General features: G+C 43.3%; 1 protein-coding gene across 1 annotated transcript in view; it reads right to left on the bottom strand.

Moving 5' to 3' along the window:
- MAP6 (microtubule associated protein 6) overlaps positions 1 to 21,055 on the bottom strand; it is a 45,551-nt gene that overhangs the window by 5,290 nt on the left and 19,206 nt on the right. The window contains exon 2 of the mRNA XM_054628064.2: positions 644 to 857. Coding sequence (XP_054484039.2) covers positions 644 to 857 — 214 coding nt within the window. The remainder of the gene's footprint in view (positions 1 to 643; positions 858 to 21,055) is intronic.

Genomic DNA, 21,055 nt, shown 5'->3' with positions numbered 1-21,055 from the left:
CCACCCTCACAGCCAAGAATTTCTTTCTGATATCCCTTCTAGCCCTGCCCTCTGGCAGTGTGAAGCCACTCTCCATTGCTCTGTCCCTCCAGGCCCTCATCCAAAGTCCCTCTCCAGCTCTCCTGGAGTCCTGTTAAGCACTGACAGGGGCTCTGAAGTCCCACCAGAGCCTTCTCTTCTGCAGGCTAAACATCCTCAGCTCTCCCAGCCTGTCTCCATAACAGAGGTGCTCCATTCTTGGAGCATCTCCATGGCCTCTTCTGGACTCAGTCCAACAGATCCATGTCCTTCCCATGCTGAGTACCCCAGAGTTGCAGGCAGCAGTGCGGGTGGGGGTCTCACAGAGCAGAGGGGCAGAATGGAACAGTGGGGCAGAATCCTCTCCCTGACCTCCCTGTCCATGCTGTGGGATCAGCCCAGGACCCTGTTGGCTTTCTGGGCTGGCAGCACACATGGCTGGGACGTGTTCAGCTTTTTATTCACCACCATCTCCAAGGTGGATCCCAAGGTGCACCTGCTGGCTGGAATGAGGATACCACATAAGGGGAGTGACAGCAAGCAGTGTCCAGCCCAGCCTGGCTGTGTTGGACATGTCCCACCAGGAGCAGCGATGGCCCTGGGTCCCTTCTGCCGTGTTTCTCACCTTTGGAGGTTCTTTGTAGGGTTCACAGTAGAGAGTGCGTATCCTTCTGCGTTCCAGGTATTTGTTATCAGCTGGAGAAGGCTTACTGGTTTCCCCCTTGAACTGAGCACTGTAACTGGTTTCATGGGTCATTTTCTCCTCTGGTGGCTTGTACTGGGGCTTTGCTTTTATCGCTTTCACGGGCTTGACATCTATCCAGGGTCTGAACTCATTTCTACAGATCAAAAAGGAAAAGGGTTCAGGAATTAAAACAACAGGAGAGCAATGATAACACGGGAATGGAGTCCTGCATTGATCAACCAAGTCTATTAAAATCAGTTAGTCCTGGACACCCCTTAGCCATGCCTGTAAGTAGAGATTGGTATGATTCCACATACATTGAACCTATTAGACAGAAAAGTTTTGTTAATTCCATACTAACAGATAAATAATTGGCACTAACAGATAATTAATTAACACAATACCAAGTAAGATGTAAACTCAAGCAGAGTAGGGAATGCAATTTATCAGCTATATGTTGAGCTGTGGCTTTCCTTTATTAACTGATTCCTGAATTGCAGGGAAAAAATAACACTGTCTTTCATTTATTTTGGACAGAGATGAAACTTCTGGTAGAAAAAAGCCCCAAACACAATTAAAAGTGTGGATCAGTGTGTTCTGGACACATTCTGCTTCCCATCCACAGCCTCCTTCTCGTCCATCTTGTAGTTCTTCCCAATACAACACCAACAGCCTTCCAGGTTTGAAGCAAAACATTTCAATTTCTCTCTAAAACTCACCATTCACCTGAGAATGGGGAAAGAGAAACCCTAAAGCGATTGCTAACTTGGGGGATTGTGCTCAGACATAGACCAAGAGAGTGTTTAGATCCTTAAAACTCCAGTGCAAGCCAGGATCTATCCTACCAGTGCTGATCCAAGCCCTCTGCAAAGGGGTAAACTTTCCTTGAAAATCACAGAGCTGCAGAATGGTTTGAATTGGCCAGGACCTTAAAGTTCATCTCATTCCAACCCCTTTCCATGGGCAGAGACACGTTCCACTAGACCAGGCTGCTCCAAGCTCTTGTCTTAATTTCAGGACTTCCAAGGCATTAACCCTTTAAGTTACAGATCCTGCCCCTCCTGCCTGTTTCACTTAACCACTTCTGGGTTGTACAACTCATTTTCAGCCTGCATTACTAGGTATGCTGGTTTAAAAGACAGGTGTGAAAAATGCGTATTATATGATTGGCTTTTCACGAATATTAAAATGAATATTAATTATATGTGTTATCTTAGAAAGTTATGCTGTATTCATTTTTGAAAGTAGTGTGTTAAATATAGTTTTAGGTTATAACATAATGTTAAAATAGAAACGATATATGAGAGATATTTTTTAAAGAAAGGAATGAGGTACTCACACCAGATAGCAGCCACAGGACACCTAAATCTTTCAGAGAAAGAGAATTTATTGCTCCATTATCAGAAGAAACGAACTTCTTCCCACCTCCCACTCAGCCCTGAAGACACTGTCAGGATTCAGAGGAAGAAGCTGGCACTGACCAGACAGAATCCTGTGTTTGAATGGAATTTATGCATCATGTATGAGATGTATGAATATGAAACAGGCTGTTGCTTTTAAGGGTTAATCCTCTGTCAACAGGTGTCCTTTTTCAGGCTTATTTTGCCAAGGAAAAGGTACTCGGATTGTTCATAACTCTTTGTTTTTATTGTCTCATATTGTCCTAATCTCAGTTGTCCAAATTATTATTACTCTAATTATATTTCCATTTTTATAACCATTTTTTTACTATTAAACGTTTAAAATTTTAAAAAACAAGTGATTGGCATTTTTCACACAGGTGTCTACCAAGGAAGGCAGGAACTTTCCTGGAATGGAAAATATGATCCCCTCCTTACTATTGTAACTGTGAAATTATAGGGCTCTCAGGCAAAAACAAGGGAAAAGGAATAACAGTTCTTTACTAAAATAGATATATGTATTTATAAATATAAATATAAATATAAATATACATATACATATAAATATACATATAAATATACATATAAATATACATATAAATATAAAACAAGGCACACAAACATCAATGACAACATAGTTGTCAACAACAGCAACACCAACAAAACAGAAAAAATTTCCCAAAATCAGCCTTTTCCAGCCCATCAAGCGCCACCCCTTTGGTGCAGTTACGATCCCAGCCGCCAGGGGCGCTGCTGGCTCCTGCTGGGGCAGAGAGGCTGCAGTGAGTCCCCCACGGCTGCGGGGGGCGCTGTTGGCTCGGGGTGAGGCAAGGGGAGGCCCAAGCCAGCGCTGAGCTGCCCCAGGGATAATGGCGGCCCAGGGAGGAGAGAGAAGGTGGAACATGAGGGGTGGTTCTGTGTTCCCCTGGCTCTCACATGTCCCAGAGGATCCAGTAAACAGCCATGAGGTGCTCTCTCCTGAGAGAGAGGAGATGGGAGCCCAGTTTTCCCCTGAGACACCCAGGCAGATGGTGTTATGAGTAGAAAAGTTGTCCATTTTTTTTAAAGGTTGCAGAGTTAACAGGTTAAACCAATTACTGCTAAGTTGGATTTTTAACTATTTGTTGTTAATAATTTCATGTTGTAGTCACCTGTTGTTAATACTTTTTCTTTAATTACCTGTTGTTGATGGTTAGAAATCCCTCTTTGTCGAAATCTCTCTTGCTGCTTCCTGGAAAATGGCAGCCGGGACTGTGAGGAGGAGGTGACACTGGGGCTGGTATGCAAATGAGGAAACACCTCACCAAATCCATCGGGAAAAACCCCTAAAACAACGAGCCACCATGGAATTAAGAGATCTAAGTGATGTCTAGAGGTGAGGAACGGAATCCAGTGTCTGCTAAGAGCCTGGATTCTGAGGACCTTGAATGTCAAACTGAAGAACCAGGAATCTCCTGGTGCTCTCATGAGGATGGAAGCCCCCACTCTGCCTGCAGACCAGCGGACACAGCTGCCCTCTTCCTTCTCCTCCAAGTTACTCCTGGGAGAAGCGGCGGCGTGGGTGCAACCCGTTGGTTCTCCCCACCCGAGCTCATTTTTAATAAAGGCATTAAAAAAGAGAAAGATCTCCTGCCCCATTTATTTCAGATGGCGAGGGGTTTTCTCCCAGCAATGGCAGGTACTGAAAAGTCCCAGTCCAATATTCGCTCCTGAGGGCAGTGGCCCACCAAAGGCAAGGAGAAACAGGAAGGAAGGCTCATCGGTAGCAGGGAGTCCCCCTGGGCAGGATGAGAGGAATAGCGGATTTGTCTTTACAAACAAGCTGTGGGTCTGCTGGTGGATAAACCTAGCACTGGGAGATAAAAGAAACCATGGGAAGGATTCCACTGATTGATGAATGGGGAAAAAAAAAGTAAAATTTGCTTTTACAAATAATCTTTAGGTTTGCTGATAAATGAAATTAGACATTGTGAGATGAAAGAAACAATGGAGAAGAAAAACCTAAATTCCGTAAGAATTAAAAATTTAAAGGGAGGGTTATACATTAGAAGGAAATCTTCGAGATCAGGCGTTCCGGGAAGTCTGAACCTCTCAAGTACCTCAGCCAATGGGGAAAGAGAGAAGGGAAATTAGGATAAAAAGGGAGGCTGCAGTCCTCCAAAAATTCGAGAGATCCCAGGGGAATGCCCCATGGCCTCTCCCTTTATTCGAATAAAGCCAGAAAGAACTCCTCTGTCTCCTTTTTGGACATAAACCTCTGGTGTTTTGTGTATTGATTTTCTTAACGAGAAGTCCAGCACCAAACCCACAACCGGCAAACACGCACCACCTCCAGCTAGAGAAACTCCCAACCACCACACTGCTTCTCCTCCTCCCCCAGAGCCATTCCAGTGATATGCCAAGGCCCTGGCTGCATCTTTTGTCTTTTAAATCAAGGACCATTCACCATCTCTATGACAACAAATGGAGGAAAATTCCCTGAAGAAAAAAAAAAACCTAACCCCCAACGCTCTGGAAATTAACTCTCTATAAGGGGGCTGCCAGTCAATCCCTTCCCGTAATACTTTTGATCACCTTAATCAGCTTCAACCAAACTTGTCGAACGGGAATGAAGATAATTGCGTTTACTCTATGAAAATAAGCGGCTGTATTGAGTTCAGAGGATCAGGAAAGCTTAAGAATGGACATGAGCATGTCATCAGAGGATGCTCAGGCCGGGATGCTAGGGCTGCGAAAGGTCATCTGAGGAAAAGTCCTGGCTGAGGACAGAAAACCCAGCCCGACCACCTTGCCTTGCGTGCCCTGTCTTCTCTTGCTGCAAGGAAGGCAAAGTCCTTCCAGAGTCCCAGTGCCTTGACCCAGAGAATACCAGTCGGAGCTCTCCTTGTCAGGGAGCAGAGCAGGGGGGTGGGGGGAAGACTGACACCACCTTTCCCTTTGTCCTTCGAATCACACGCTTGACTGCAGAGCACCATCTTTGTGGATGTGTGTGTGTGTGTGTGTATGTTTGTGTCTGTCTGTCTGTCTGTCTGAGTGTGCCTGTGTCTGTGTGTCGCCGGCACTTTCGGATATCTTTTCGTTCTGGGGTCAGTCCATGAGATTTAGAAATTTTTAATCTGTGAAAAAGGCATATTTTATGATTGGCTTTTTGCAATATATATTTTTAATATTTGCAAATATTAAAATGAATATTATATGTGTTATGTTAGAAAGTTATGCTGTATGAACTTTTTAAAGTAGTGTGTTAAATATAGTTTTAGGTTATAACATAATGTTAAAAGAGAAACTATATATGTGAGATTTTTTTTAAAGAAAGGAATGAGGGACTCGCACCAGACAGCAGCCATGGGACATCTAAATCTTTCACAGAAAGAGAATTTATTGTTCCATTATCAGAAGAAGCTGACTTCTTCCTGCCTTGCTCAGCATCCAAGACGCTGTCAGGATTCAGAGGAAGAAGTTGACCCTGACCAGACAGAATCCTTTGTTTGAACGGAATTTATGCATCATGTATGAGGTGTATGAATATGCTACAGGCTGTTGCTTTTAAGGGTTAATCCTCTGTTAATGTGTGTCCTTTTTCGGGCTTATTTTGCTCAGAAAGAGGTACCCCGACTGTCCGTAACTCTTTGTCTCTATTGTCTCATATTGTCCTAAATCTTACTTGTCCAAATGTTTATTACTCTAATTATATTACTATTTTTATAACCATTTTATTATTATTAAACTTTGAAAATTTTAAAAACAAGTGATTGGCGTTTTTCACAAATCTATTTGTTATTTTTGCCTGTTGCTGCTTGTTAGTAAACTGTTATTTTTTCAGTTATATACTCATCTTTTCATCTTTGTTTCATACTGGATTGTTAGAACCTATAAAGGGAGACAACTCATTCCAGAGCATTCTCCTTTAAATTGTCTCAAATCGAGCCAGAATGACAAACTCAAAGTTCATCCTAAACTCCTCAGAAGAGGTTTCTTCATAGGATCCACTTTTGTTCCAAAGTAGACTATATATTTTCAATATGTGGAAATAAATAAAATGGTGGACTAATTCTCTCTGCCCATATCTAGCTGTCTCTCAGATTTCTTTCCTAGTGTTATAGATGAGTAATGCAATGGCTGGCACTCACAATTAAGAGATTAGTATTATGTGTATGCTAAGAGAAGTTTTATTGATGTATAGTTATGTTATTGTGATGTGTTCTCCCCATACTCCTCTTTCCCCTCCCATTTTATTGTTCTCACCGGATGGCCTTGGTAGTCAGGGCATTTGGGGGGAGGGCAGGCTTGTTGCAGTGGGGCACAGAATGGCAACACCTGACCTTCAATCAAATTGCAAGAAAGGAGGCTCCACCAATGGACAGAGAAGGAGAGTGACTGACAGACTTTGGGAGGGGCCGGGGTTACCTGATGCAACACCAGGAGTATAAAAGGTGGAGCAGCCATTTTGTGGGTGAGCACATGGCAGTTTAGTTCCATGCTCCTAGCACTGTAATTTTCCCTTATTCAGTGTTTTGCTGTATTTTTGTTAAGGTTTAATATAAACCTTTGAAATTTTAAAAGTGAGTGTCATTTCTCACACTAGCGACTTCAAAACCCATTAGCTATTTTCTGTTGTATTTGTGGCAGAAGTAGAAATCTCAAAGGTCAAAATCACAATAGCTTTCCTCAAGATCAGTGAATGGGCACATGGGGAGTATCCAAATGGTGTTCTGCAGCTGAGGGAAAGAGGTAGGGGTAAATTTCATGTTTCTCACTCATTCTCAGGACAGCTGAACAACCAGTCCCCATGGATCACCAGGTCAACCAGCAAGACCAAGCACAGGTTGCGTCTACAGAACCAGAGACAAAGGACAAAGGCTGTTGTACTGTGGTTGTAGGGAGTGGATTTTAAAGGTGAAACACAAACCAGGATTTATTCATTCTTCTGTTCATAGAATGCTGGTTTGGTTTATATAGAAGTGAGCTCCGAAACAGCATGACTGTATTTGTTACCACATTGCCTAGCAACTTCATTAACAGATATATTATGCAAACATAAACATGCAGGAAGTGACAGGCTTTTCCCCCAAACCCCTGTGATCTCTGCAGAAAAGGCACATAAAAGCCTTTTATTCCCTGTGGGCTGTCAGGGAATGTATTTCTGCAACAGAGCTGGGCTCTTAATGCAACAATAAGTTTCATTGGACTGTGAAAAATGAGACTGCTTGTCTCCATCCTTGCTTTGCTGGTCTGAAAGCAGATGTAACAATTCTGTGAGTACTCAGGTCCACTGTTCTTGGTGATTGGACTTCACCCTTGACTACTTTATGTCTTCCAAGATGAGCCTTTGCAGGCAGATTGTGACCATGTTCACAGGGGTCTGAGGATGAGCGAAGAGACGAGGATCTGACCCCATGTTTCAGAAGGCTTGATTCATTATTTTATGATTATATATTACATTAAAACTATACTAAAAGAATAGAAGAAAGGATTTCATCAGAAGGCTAGCTAAGAATAGAAAAAGAAGGAATGATAACAAAAGCTTGTGGCTTGGACTCTCTGTCCGAGCCAGCTCACTGTGATTGGCCATTAATTAGAAACAATCAACATGGGCCAATCAAAGATGCACCCGTTCCATTCCACAGCAGCAGATAATCAGCATTTTGCTCCTGAGGCCTCTCAGCTTCTCAGGAGGAAAAATCCTAAGGAAAGGATTTTTCATAAAAGATGTCTGTGACAGGCAGATTAGAAAACAGCCATTCTTAGGTGTGTGCACATTGATGCACTGTGTCTACCAGCTCTGGAATAGCTCAGCCACAACCTCTGGAAATCAAGGATAGAAGGCTACTATCTAGAAATACCACACTTTGTTGACAAAGGAATTCTAAATACCAGTGTGTCCCATGTATTCAGTGCACATCTAGAAATAACAGGTTGCTCACAGAAGCTGTGACTGCCCCATCCCTGGAAGAATTTGAGACCAGGTTAGATGGGGCTTGGAGCAACCTGGCCTAGTGGAAGTTGTCCCTGCCCATGGCAGAGGGCTTGGAATAAGATGACCTTTAAAGGTCCTTTACAACCCTAACTATGCTGTCATTCTGTGTTTATATTCTAAATCTAAATCCACATCTAAATCCTTTTGAGGCAAATTTTTTAACATCACCAGCTATTACACTACAACTGGTCCCTTCAAGTATGTGAGAGAGCAGGGGCCACATTCATATGGAGCTCTACCACATCTGGGATGGCCCAGCCATTGTACCACATCCACAGAATCAGACTGGTTTGATTTGAAAGGCACTTTTAAGTTCATGTCATTCCAACTGCCCTGCCATGGGTAGGGACAGTTCTGACTAGACCAGACTGCTACCAACACCCTGACCAACAGAGTGTCAGGCTGTATTCTGTCAGTAGGTTTTTTTTGTTTGTATTATTACATTTGTATTTTTAGCTTTCCTAGTAAAGAACTGTTATTCCTATTCCACTATCTTTGCCTGAGAGCCTTTTAATTTCAAAATTATAATAATTCAGAGGGGGGAGGTTTCCATTTCATTTTCCATTTCAGGGGAGGCTTCTACCTTCCTTAAGCAGAGACCTGTCTTTTCAAACCAAGACACTAGAATAGGCACACTCTGCTGATTGCATCAGTGCCCAGAAACTCAGCATGGTTGATGAGAACTAATTCCTAAGTCTCTCCATCTCTACCACAGATGAGTGAGGGAAAACAATCTGCTGGGAAGTGCCCTTGGAATATGCCAGTTCCTGAATCCAACCCGACAATTGCTTGGAAAAACATTAGTTACAACAGGCCAGAATTGCAGCCAAGAGTGTGCTAGCAACTTTGCAAACCGGATCACCATGTTTGAGTGTCAGGCACAGGGAATTTCCTAATGCAAAGTATGAAAGAGGAGGCAGTTGCCCTGCTTGGAGTCTGCATCTCTATTGCTTGTAGGGGTGAAGAGGATGTCTCTGGAAGGTAACCTAAATTCCCCTTCCAAGTCTGATGACTCTCAGAACTCTGTCTGATACTGTTCAATGTCACCATGACCTCATGTTGTCCAAACAGTGCATGGCACAGCTGCACTCTCTTAAGGCAGTTGTACTGTACTTCCTGTGCAATGCCCTAGTGCTGGAAGTCTTCAAGGTCAGGTTGGACAGAACTTGGAGCAACCTGGTCTAATGGAAAGTGTCCCTGCCCATGGCAGGGGGTTGGAACTGGATGGTCTTTAAGGTCCTTTCAAACCCAAACCATTCTGTGATTCTGTCATCTGGAACTGGCCTGATTCTCCAGGATCTTTATGTCACTCAGAGATGTTGTGTTACACATTTAAATACTTCTTATATTCAGTGAAGAAATTGGAAGAAAATTAGTAGCTTTAAGAGTTAATTTTAAAAAAATATTCTGGGTATAGTAAAAAATATCTGTATTCTAAGGTACCATTGTTTGCTCCTGTAGCACTAAAACTTATGCTGGTTTGGAAAATGATCCTGTCATTCTGAGACTTCCCTCATTATTATTCAACATTACAAGGCAAATTTGTGGGGAAGGTACCCAAAAAGTTATAAATTCCTTCTGCAATCTGAAATGAGCCCTGAAAATGTTACTTTCCCCTTATTTTTAGAACAGCAGCTCATAGTGGTGTCTGGACCATTGAAGAATTCTGCACACCAAAGTAGCTCTCAAAGTATTCAAGGGACATGCTAGAACCCATCCTGACAGAGGTCAGTCTCACAGCTCACTTAAACCTTTGCTCAAGTAGCAAGTATGAACCATGGACCAGCTCCAGTCTGGATGTAACCAACAGGCACAGCTTAGTCCAGCTCTCAAATTCTTTATCAAAGGGATTTTCAATGCTCTTAATTTTGCTGAGGAAGATTTTAAGAACTGCTCTTTTTGCGTGAAATGGGAAGTTGAACTGAAATAGCGGCCAATTAATTTTCCTAATTTTCTGCCTCGCTCAGGTCTCACCCTTACAAAGAATAATTAGAATTGACAGGGAACCCAGTGCTGACCTGAAATAAAACTCAGTGAAAAAGATTATATCAGGTGTCAGGTGACCTTTTGCAAGCCACGTTCAACAGAAGAATTTCCCAGTGAGGTTAAAGAGAGTTTATGTATCTACAGAGCTGATGAGAACATAAGGCTGTACAGGACAGGGCAGATGCCTCACCAATGCATAGGCAGTAGATCTTATCAGATGACAGTAGCCTGGGGAGGTGGTGGCCTGATCCATATCCATTAAAGCCTAGCCTGCTCTCCACATGTACCAGTGAACACCACACTGCTCTTGCATGAGGCTTTGTCCACTCTGGTTATTTTAATTGCATTTTCCCTTTGACTGAGGATTGCTGAAGTTGGTGGCAAGATGAAGGTGACCTGAACACCCTTCTTCAGCCGAGCCAGGGCACACTGGGGTTAAAATGAGCTCCCAGTTGTCTCTGGAGATGCTTGTCAAGTCCTGCATAGGCACAGATTGCCTTTATCTACTGAGGTCAAAGGAAGGACAGAAGGGGGAAGGAAGGACAGAACAGGGCAAGGTTTAACCACTTCAAGCTTCCACCTTCTTTGAAGGACTTTTTAAAGAGAGGCTACATTTGCTCAGCAACAGCACAGGGTGTTCAGAGTATTCTGCTGACAGCAGCTCTGCTGGCACTGAGCCAGGCCAATTCCCTCTTCTTGATGTACACGTACAAAATAATGAATAATGCAGAAAAAGGAGATGGGGGACTTCATGCTGGAGTCCTGCACAAGAGGGACATTTCTAGCTTAATCTGGAGAAGTACATCTTGGTGAAAAAAGAAAAATATTCAGATTTTTCACTGAAAAAAAGAGAAAACTTTATAAACTGTTAGGCCTGAAACAATTAATTCTAAAATGAAACTTTAATTTTCTTTTTCAGTTTCTTTAATTCTTTCCCATCCTATTTTTTTCCCCTTATTCTACTCAGGACAACATCAAAAACTATGAATCCTCTTACGAAGCAAAGTGCTTCACAAGGAACATCAGATCTTCATTTCAGAACATCAGATTTCTCTTTAATGTTTCTCTAAACAAAACAGCAACAACAACAAAAAAGACACATTTGAGCCAAACTAAGCAGAATATATGTCAAGGATTTTCAAATTATTTTTCCTTTCTGGAATGCAGTGTCACTTACTCTTAAGTATTCTCCTGCTCTTAAAACTGGAAAAGAGGAATTTGGTGAAATGAAGTGGTGGGAAACCCAAAATCCATAATAATGGCTGGTTGAACTCAATGCCAAAGGAGGACATTGAACTTCAGTATATAATGAGATTTATTTAAGTCATGGCTGTTTAGATGGATATCAAGGGTATTCAGAGTTGTCTTCAGCATTTAACTGCTCCTGAAAAACCATGAGCCAAAGCAGGAGTTATTCCATGATACAGGAATCTCCTCCAACCCCCCTCTGGATGTCTGGTTCTGGCTGTGATTGGCCAAAGATACTGGCCTAAATGGGTTCCAGGCAAATTCTGCTCAGAAAGGATTGCTCAGATGAGGAGCAGGCTTGTGTTTTGATCCTAAAGCTGTTCTCTTTTCTAAAGTGAACAAAAAGAAATACATTTGCACTCAGCATAAACAAGTGCATTCTCCTGCAAACACAACTGATTTTAAAGACAAGCCTGATCAATGGTTACTGCTCTGCAAGAGCCAAAACCTGCCTCCTAACCCATTTCCAGCCCCAGAGGAATTCTGCCCCATGCTGAGGTCCCTCATGCAATAGTAAACAGTGCAATGTGCTCTTGCCTTGCAGACAAATAAACCTAAAATTCTGTGCCAGAATGATTTCTTGCTTCCTCTGACATTTTACTGCAACACAACATGTCCCCTGCACCCCAAAATACTGGAGCTATTAGAATGAGTTTGGAGGAGGCAACAGAGATGCTGCAAGGGCTAGAATCCCTCTGCTCTGGAGACAGGCTGGAGAGCTGGGGGTTTTCACCTGGAGAAGGCTCCAAGAGACCTTAGACACCCTGCCAGTTCCTAAAGAGGCTCCAAGTGAGCTGGAGAGGGATTTCAGACAAGGGACTGGAGTGACAGGACAAGGGGAATGGCTTTTCGTGGACAGAGGGCACGGTTAGGCGGGACATTGGGCAGAAATTCTTCCCTGTGAGGGTGGTGAGGCCCTGGCACAGGTTGCCCAGGGAAGCTGTGACTGCCCCATCCCTGGAAGCGTTCAAGGTCAGCTTGGATGGGGCTCAGAGCAACCTGGTCTAGTGGAGGTGTCCCTGCCAATAGCAGGGGGCTGTAACAAGATGATCTTTAATATCACTTCCAGCCCAAACCAGTCTGTGATTCTGTGATTCAGCCATTTAATTCCATTTTCTATCCCAGTCTTCTTTAGTTAAAAGGTCAATTTCAACCAATTTCTGTTTTCATTGGTCTTGTCAACATACAAATTTGCCATTGCAAGTGCAAGAACACATTTGTCACTGCCTGCTGCATCCAGTGGCCCATCTCCAGCTCCTACATGGAGGCTTAATGACAGATTTATCCTCTAATCCCTGTGCTATTCTCTTGAACACAATAATTTACTGTAAAGCTTCTGTGAGATTGTAAAGGGTACAAAGAGGCTCCTGGTGGCCAAGAGTATTTTTTCCCAAACATTAATAATCAGCTTCTAAGACATGCACATACACACACACACAAACACATGTACAGAGAGCTAGTCTGTTTGGATAAGCCAATTGTGTACAAAGACTAAAACAATGTGAAATATAATAATGAATTAATTTGAAACTTGGGCAATGGACAATGGGGAGTGAATGTGAGCAGGATGGGGAGGGATCAGTATCTCTAAACATCCCTGGTTAGGGCCCATCAAGCACAGCACTGTTACAAAAGAGGAGAAAAGTACTGAGCCTCCAAGGAGGTGACTTCAGCACTGGTTGAAGGAGATTATGATCAAGAATATGTACTGGAGAGGATGAAACCAAGTCATTTGGCACAGCAGAACCATGTTGCCATCCATTTATAAAAGCTGTTTGAGTCAGCAGCTCCCAAATCCTGGATATTGCATTGCCTGAGGACCATGCAATGTGGGCTTTCAAGGAGGACGAATTATTGTGCAGGCTGTCATGATTAAAACGTCACAAAACCAGGACTGAAGGTGTCAGTGAACGCTGCAGAGGGCCAAAGAGCTGAGTGAGACACGTAGTTGTGGGTGAGTAATTCTAAGAGTAACATCCCAGCCACTGTGGAGAGGTGCATGTATGATGCAAAAGGGTGAGATAAATCCTCACACTCAGACTAAGTAGCACATCTAGGCAGCTTTGTCACACAAAATTGACTTTGCAGACCTCAGGGTAAACACCGGCACCCCCAGGATCGTTTCCTTCTTTCCACTGCTGCCTTCAACTTAGATCTGCTCTCCAGCCTCCAGCCTGCACCCAGAGCCCTGTGCTCCCCAGCCACAGGGAGAACACAGTCTGAGCCTGATAAAGGATATCTATCAGCATCTCAACAGCCCGGGAGCCCAAAGCTATCCCTATGTCCTGGCAGCCAAACACCTGCCAAAGGGAACAGCATGGATTCTGGGGAGCCTAACACTTGGAGATCCCACAGCAGAAATCACAGAAACCAGGAAAAGGTGTATCTGGGGATCTGGAGAGAGCTTACACCAAACAAATACTGACACCTCCTGGTGTGAATCACAACCCTGGGGAAATTTGCCAGTTTATACCACTTTGAATTTCCCTGTGTATTATAAACTTATGGGTTCTGCTAAGGAAGGGACACATGTTGGCCATTCCATATAGTAGTTTTCATGTTGTCTCCATACAGGCTCAAGGCTGTACAGATGATGAACTCAATGTTGCTGTCACCATGCAGCCTGCTGGAAAAGCTCCCAGTGTGATCACATCCTGAGCTTGCTTGCAGAAATAATCCATCTGTAAATGTCAAGTTCACCCCTGGAAAATGGGTCAGGATCAGGTCAAAGTTCTGCTAACATGCCATTTAATTGCCTTTTCTCCACTGGGTTAGTCTAGGAGCAGCAACTCAGCCCCCTTGTCCTCCATAAGGACAGATGACTGTAAAATTTGCCACACAGTAAACAAACAAATCAGTTCATAGCATGGATGCTTTGACACAACAGCATCTTTATCGACAGAGTGCTGTAGGATTGGGAAAAGTGTTGCTACAGGCAGATCTGGATAGGCTGCAGGAACCAGGACATCATGAGAAGAGCCTGTAGCAGGACTTCTGCCCCTGCCACCAGAAAGCTTCTCTGTTGCTTGTTAGCTGGTGAAATAACTCAGGGAATCTGCTCTGAGTTAAGCACCACATAAGCCTTGGTGAAAGACAGTTTTGCCTTGTATTGAGTTATTTTGGTGCCACAGGATCGATGCTTTCAGCTGACAGTAAACATCTTGTTGTGGAAGCAGATCTGGGAAGATGAGCCAGAATTTCTGACTGACAGACAGTTCACTTTACAAACTATAAGAGCTACACCATATTTTCACAAAGCAGAAATCTTCTGCACATTCCTCGGAATGTGTAGAGTCTTCTCCCTGAAGTCAGGATGCCTTTCATGGTTACTCCCCTGGGGGCTGAGTGATCAAACTTTGGGTACCCCATCATCAGTTGGTGGCAAGTTACATTGACTCCTAATCTATACTATTTCTTTGCTAGCTGTAATATAGATACATTTATATCATGCACTGTTTTATGTAATCTAGTAGTACTCTTTTGTTTTATCCTGTGTAGTAAGTAACTCTGTTTAAGGCCTTTCATTCATTAGGCTTCTGTCTTTCCAATAAATAACTATTTTATAATAGACCTGATTGGCCATTCTTAAGAACTTGCAAGCCAGAGCGATTTAGCTGCAGGTCACCTGAGTAAAGCTGCTGCCAAACACCTGAACCTAAGGCAGGGCTTGTCTAACACTCTCACTCAATGCATAATAGAGCCAAAGTGCTCTTTTGAGAGTTTGCTGGGCCAAAGAGCATCCCATATCTCACCCTCTGTTCAAGACAACACACACAAATGCACAGAAATACAGACATGTGAATTAAGTAGGCTCATCTATTAGGGTCCCAGGAATAAAAACCTTAAGAAGAAACCTTCATGTTAGGAAAGGTGGGAGAAATTGCAAAGACAAAATAGCATTGGAAATTCTTCTCTTCTCTAAGTGCAAAGATTTTTTTAGTCCAATTCAGAGAAACTGGCAGCTGCCTGCCTCTGCTCATCCCCATGCAAAAAGGACACAATGAATCACTGAATCTTTAAGAATGGAAAAGTCCTCTAAGATTATCAAGTCCAACCAGTCCCCCAGCACTGCCAAGCCCACCATTAACCCATGTTTCCAAGTGCTATAACCACCTGTCCCTGTTAAATCTGTGTTAAATCCCTCCAGGATGGGGACTGTACCACTGCCCTGGGCAGCCTGTGCCAAGCTGAACAACCCTGATCTGATGGCCTTGTGAGCCTTTGGTTCTAGAGGGATTCTTGGCAGAGAGATGTTTTCAGGACCTCATTTAAAGTGTCTGAAGACACAATTTGCAGATGAACTAAAAATACATTATTTCAGTGCATCAGAAAACTTCAGCATATGCATAGTGGCCCTTAGCTGCTCCATAGAGGTAAATATGGACAAAAAAAAATTTCCTGAATGAGAGTTTCGTACTGCAAAAGCTATGAATGAATCCATGTGAATCCATTATGTGACTTGTAAGAAGACAATCTGGTGCAGCAAAATGTGCTAATGGACACCTAGGAGAATTAATCTTTTTAAGGTCAAATGAAGCCATTGCATTTCACAAACTCAGTGTCATCACTCCTTGAGGGAGATCCAGCAGCAGGATGAGGAGAGAAGCCAAAGGCATCAGCTTTCAGCAAAGACAGGACAGATGGTTGGTTAAAGAATTGAAGAGCTGCTGCCCAAGGAGATAAAGGACAAGGGCATCTCACTACCTGGCACTGCTGACAACACCTCTGGTCCAAATTCACTGAATACCAGAATGGTTGAAGGGACCTTAAAACTCATGTCACTCCAATTGCACTGCCATAGGCAGGGACACCTTCCACTAAACGAGGTTGTCCCAAGTCCCACACAGCCTGGCCTTGAACACTTTCAGGAATGGGATAGCCTGGAATGGGATAGCAGCTTCCCTAGGAAACCTGCACCAGTGTCCATTCACACTGCTAGGGGGGAGTTCATTAAGTACAATTACTCTCATAGTGCTGGGCAGGGATTGCTGGGGAAACCCTTCTTCCCAGACTTTATGGGAAGCTCTGCTGTGAAGCTGCTTGAGCCCATCACCAGCTCCTGTTTCCTAAATCCTGCCCCTTCTCCAGTAGGTGATACTGAAGTCCATTGCATAGGAACTGCAAAGTTTGCCCTTGAGGCAAAAGATGGAGATTGGTGGTGGATGGGACAAGTAAGATTTTGTCTGAATTTCTTCAGTTATTATCCAAATCATGGGTACAGAAGGATGGGTCTTTCTGGAGAAAGGTCAGGACATCACTGTTGACAAGAAGTAGCCTTTCTGTCACAGCGATGTAATTCAACTTGCTGTATTTTGCTGCTCCCTGCAGGGAATCATTATTTCCCTTCTTCCTTAGTGTTTCTCTTAGATTTCATTTCTAGTCTGCATGACCGTGTAATTGCTCACATGGCGGGGTGGGAGGGCAGCTTTGGGCTCTTTGGCCATTTTTTTCAAAGCCTTACCAGCGAGGCATTCTATGACCCTTTGTGGTTTGGTTTTACTTGGCTAGCTTGGTTTTGTTGGCCCAGGCAAGAATCTTTTTCCTCCCCTGGCCTTGGAGAAGCAGCAGCAGCAATATTTTAGCTGCCTTTGAGGTGAACTGAAACAATTGCTGGTCTGAGACCAGAGAAGCGTGACCGGCAGCAGTGGGAGATGGGTTGCTCCATTCCAGCCCCCAAACTTCAGGAAATTGAGACAGGGAGAGAAAGCACACCAAGAAGCTCCAGCCCAGCTGCTTCGTCTGCTATGGAGAGGAGTTTGACGCCAGAGAGTCTCCAAATTTTCATCTGCTGCTCAAACTGCTGTGAGAAGCTCCTGTTTGTTTGGTTTTTTATCCTGAGGGAGAAGCCAGCACCATTTTGTACTGCATGTTGTAGCAGGTATTTTCCCTGCCATTTTGGGTTTTTGTTCCAGTGTGTGTGTGTGGGGGGGTAAGATCTGACAATTTAATATTTAGGAGTTATTTACATTTTTCCCCCTTGCCTTGTGGATATTCTGTTTATTAACAAAGTGTTTGGTTTGGGTTTTTTTCATTTTTATCTATTAATAATTATTTCCTATTGGTGGAAAGGGATTGTTGGAATCCTTTTAGAGGAGATAACTCATTAAATAGTGTTCTCTCCTAAATTTGTCTCAAAATTGAGGCATCACAATCTGAGTTTCATTAAATATATGAAAGCAATTCAAGTGGGCTTTCATAGAAGAACTAGTTCACCTGGTTTCAAATAGTTCACATGTCCAAGGTGGGAACAGGCAAATGCTGGGAAAAGGAAAGTTATGAATAGGGATCCCCATGAACATTCATGGAGGAGACACTGAGGAACAAGGACCTTGACCACTAAGTAAAGAAGCAACAAACCAAGTCCCAGGGCAAAGTTAATACCCAGAATATCAGTGTTGCATCCCAAGACATAGAAGAGGATGCTGAGGCAGGGATGCCTTGGGAAGAGGGACACAAAGTTAGGGGACACAAAGAGATGTTCTCCCACAGTTCCTTGTGCCTTTATGTTAATGAGCCAAGTTATGTCATCCCTTTTCCATCCCCAGTTCTAGAATGTTCCCTGCTCCCGTTTCCCCTGTTGGTCCCCATTCCTTGCAGCTCCTCCCCTGAATCCCAGTTAGTTGTTACCCTCTAATATTGCCTCTGTACCGCCCCTGTTCCCTCAACCCACTGTCCCTCAGATCCAACATTCCGCCTCCCTTGTCCCGTATATAACCCTGGACCTGCCTTTGTTCTTTGTCCCTGGTTCCCTTCAGCGCGCTCTTAATAAACACCCCTGGAATGCCATACAAAGAACCCCTCCCTTCTGCTTTTCTCTCTGTCAACCTTCCAATAACGTGGTGTGCTGAGTGTGCTCGGTGCACTGAGCTATCCCCTTCTCAAGCAGACGCTCTCGGGAAGGTGGCGGCTTTGGCAGCTCCTGCCCCACCGCCACATCACAGCATTGCAGAATGGTTTGGGTTGGAAGGGACATTAAAGACTGTCTTGTTCCAGCCCCCTGCCATGGGCAGAGACACCTTCAGCAAAGACCAGGTTGCTCCAAGCACCATTTAACCTGGCCTTGAATCCCTGATCCTTCCAGGCATGGGGCAGCCATAGCTTCTGAGGGCGACCTGTGCCAGGGCCTTACCAGCCTCACAGACAAGAATTTCTTCCCAATATCCCACCTAACCCTGCCTTCTGTCAGTATAAAGCAGTTCCCCCTCATCCTGTCACTTTTTGTCCAATGTCCCTCTCTGTCTCTCTTGGAAGCCTTTTAAGTACTAGAAGAGGTTCCAAGGTCTCCCCAGAGCCTTGGCCCTGCGGTAATTAAGTTTTCCTTGCACTGGTCTGGAGCAGTGACACACGTCTGAAAGTCCAATGCAAAGAGAGTCTTGAATAGCACCTACTTCTTCTGTCCATAGTGCTCGTGGAAGGTAAATTTATCATCTAACTCTGCAGCTGCCTGGCATTATCCCTGTGTCCACCTTCAGTGGCCCTGCAGAGCTGAGGGAGATACTGATCTGAGGTCACAGCTCACAATGGATGCCTGTGGTGGTGTTTGCAGGGGTCCCAGGACGAGGGAAGAGACAAGAATCTTGGCTCCATGTTTCAGAAGGCTGATTTATTATTTTATTATATATACTATATTAAAAGAAAAATATATATATTAAAACTATACTAAAAGAATAGAAGAAAGGATTTCATCAGAAGGCTTGAAAGGAATAGAAAGGAATGATAATAAAATCTTGTGACTGACCAGAGAGTCCAAGACAGGTGGACTGTGATTGGCCATTAATTAAAAACAACCACATGAGACCAATCAAAGATGCACCTGTTGCATTCCACAGCAGCAGGTAATTATTGTTTACATTTTGTTTCTGAGGCCTCTCGGCTTCTCAGGAGGAAAGATCCTAACAAAAGGGTTTTTCATAAAATATGTCCATGACAGATGCCTACAGAATAGACAAGCCTGCAGCTCAGCTCAGAGACCAAGTAGCCAGCTCTTGTTTTCTGTTCCATCACAGAACTTGGGGTTGTTGTAACAACCAGGTACCACGTAAGTGATCTTGTGTTTTAACATCTTAGAGCCTCCAAGCCAAAAGTACCTCCTATGAAAGCGAATCACACACACATGCTTAGGGTCCAAAGACCCAATTTTATCCCATTTTAGGGTATAAAGTCAAATACTGACATATAATCCAAACTTTTTGTATTTATATATGCTTTGTGTCCATAATATCTTATTCTTGGAAATGGAAGGTGAATTCAAATCCATGATGCTTTATCCATCCTCAAGTCATATCTTCTAGTGGTAGTCTCACTGTGCACAGGTTTAAAATCATAGATTCATGGAATAGTTTGTGTTGGAAGGGAAAGATCATATAGCTCACCTTCCCTGGAATGAGCAGGGATATTTTCAACTAGATCAGTTTGCCCAGATCAGGTAATTGTTTATATTTATTATACAAATAAAATAATAATTAAAACCCATACTACTAATAAAATACATACATTTTTATACATACTATATAAATATTTACATATACAATATAAAATGCATAGTAATAAAAATATTGTTGCAGATATTTTTTGCATTAACTACTCCCCAGGAAACCCTTCAATCTGTCCACTTTGTCCAACAGGTCTAAGAAGATGACTATTCCACAGCAAACATTTCTGCAGCTTGATGAGCTGCATTTCCCCATTTCCAACCATGTCCCAAGTGTGTAACACATGTCAGGGACAGTGAGACAGGCTGCACACAACATAGGTAGTATGACAACACCACAGCCTTGAATAATGCAATACAGATGTGGATGAATGCAGATTAACCTACATTTGGTCCAATCATCTGCCTCTGCCATGCTTACATGTGTGTATTTGAAGTTGTCCTATTTCTTCACAAAATTTTATATATATAATGAATCTAAAGTATTTTTTAACATTAAAAAGTGACAAAGTCACTGGCTCTGACTGAATTCTGCTTGTCAATTGATGCCTTTCTGTGCAATGCTGCCACTGAATTTTTCTGTAGTTGAAATTAAGAGGTTGTAATTCTTTTTAGCTGAAAAACCGTAACAGATCTGGGTGTGAACTAAGTAGATGAAAGAAGAGAGCCGAGACTTGAGCGAAGATTTTAAGATAAAGGATTACTGAGCTAAGAGAAAGGCTGAGTTGGAATTCCTCTCCCATCTTTACCCTTACATATTGTGTTATTTCAAAGGCTGCAAAATCCAGTTATAAAATTGGTTTGTGCTGTAGACATTAAGGTGCAGAGTTTGCATAGCATATGTGGAATTAGGAGAGGAAATGTGGATTATTCCATTGAAATTGCCCAGGGTGCTGCGAGGAAGGTTATTCTAAAAAGCACCATGAAAATCTAGGACAAGGCAGAAGGGGTTTAAACTGAAGGCAGGGTGATTTAGATTAGATATTAGGAAGAAATTCCTCCTTGTGAGGGTGGTGAGGCCCTGGCACAGGCTGCCCAGAGCTCCTGTTGCTGCCCCATCCCTGAAGCATCCAAGACCAAGCTGGATGGAGCTTGGAGTAACCTGGTCTAGTGGAAAGTGTCCCTGTCCATGGCAGGGGTGGAACTGGGTGGTCTTTTAAGGTCCCTTCCAACCCAAACCTTTCTGTGACTCTGTGACTGAAGTGGGATGAGCAGACAGTTTCAGGGGACAGTGTGGGAGAACAAGGAGTTGGGAAAGCTTCTTTGGGAAGAGACAAAGCTTAGGATGCCCATGCATTTTTTTAGGAAAC

This window comes from Agelaius phoeniceus, chromosome 2, assembly GCF_051311805.1.
Source record: "Agelaius phoeniceus isolate bAgePho1 chromosome 2, bAgePho1.hap1, whole genome shotgun sequence".
Classification (NCBI taxonomy): domain Eukaryota; kingdom Metazoa; phylum Chordata; class Aves; order Passeriformes; family Icteridae; genus Agelaius; species Agelaius phoeniceus.
The sequence above is the reverse complement of the archived record's forward strand: the minus strand, read 5'-3'. Positions and strand labels throughout refer to the sequence as shown.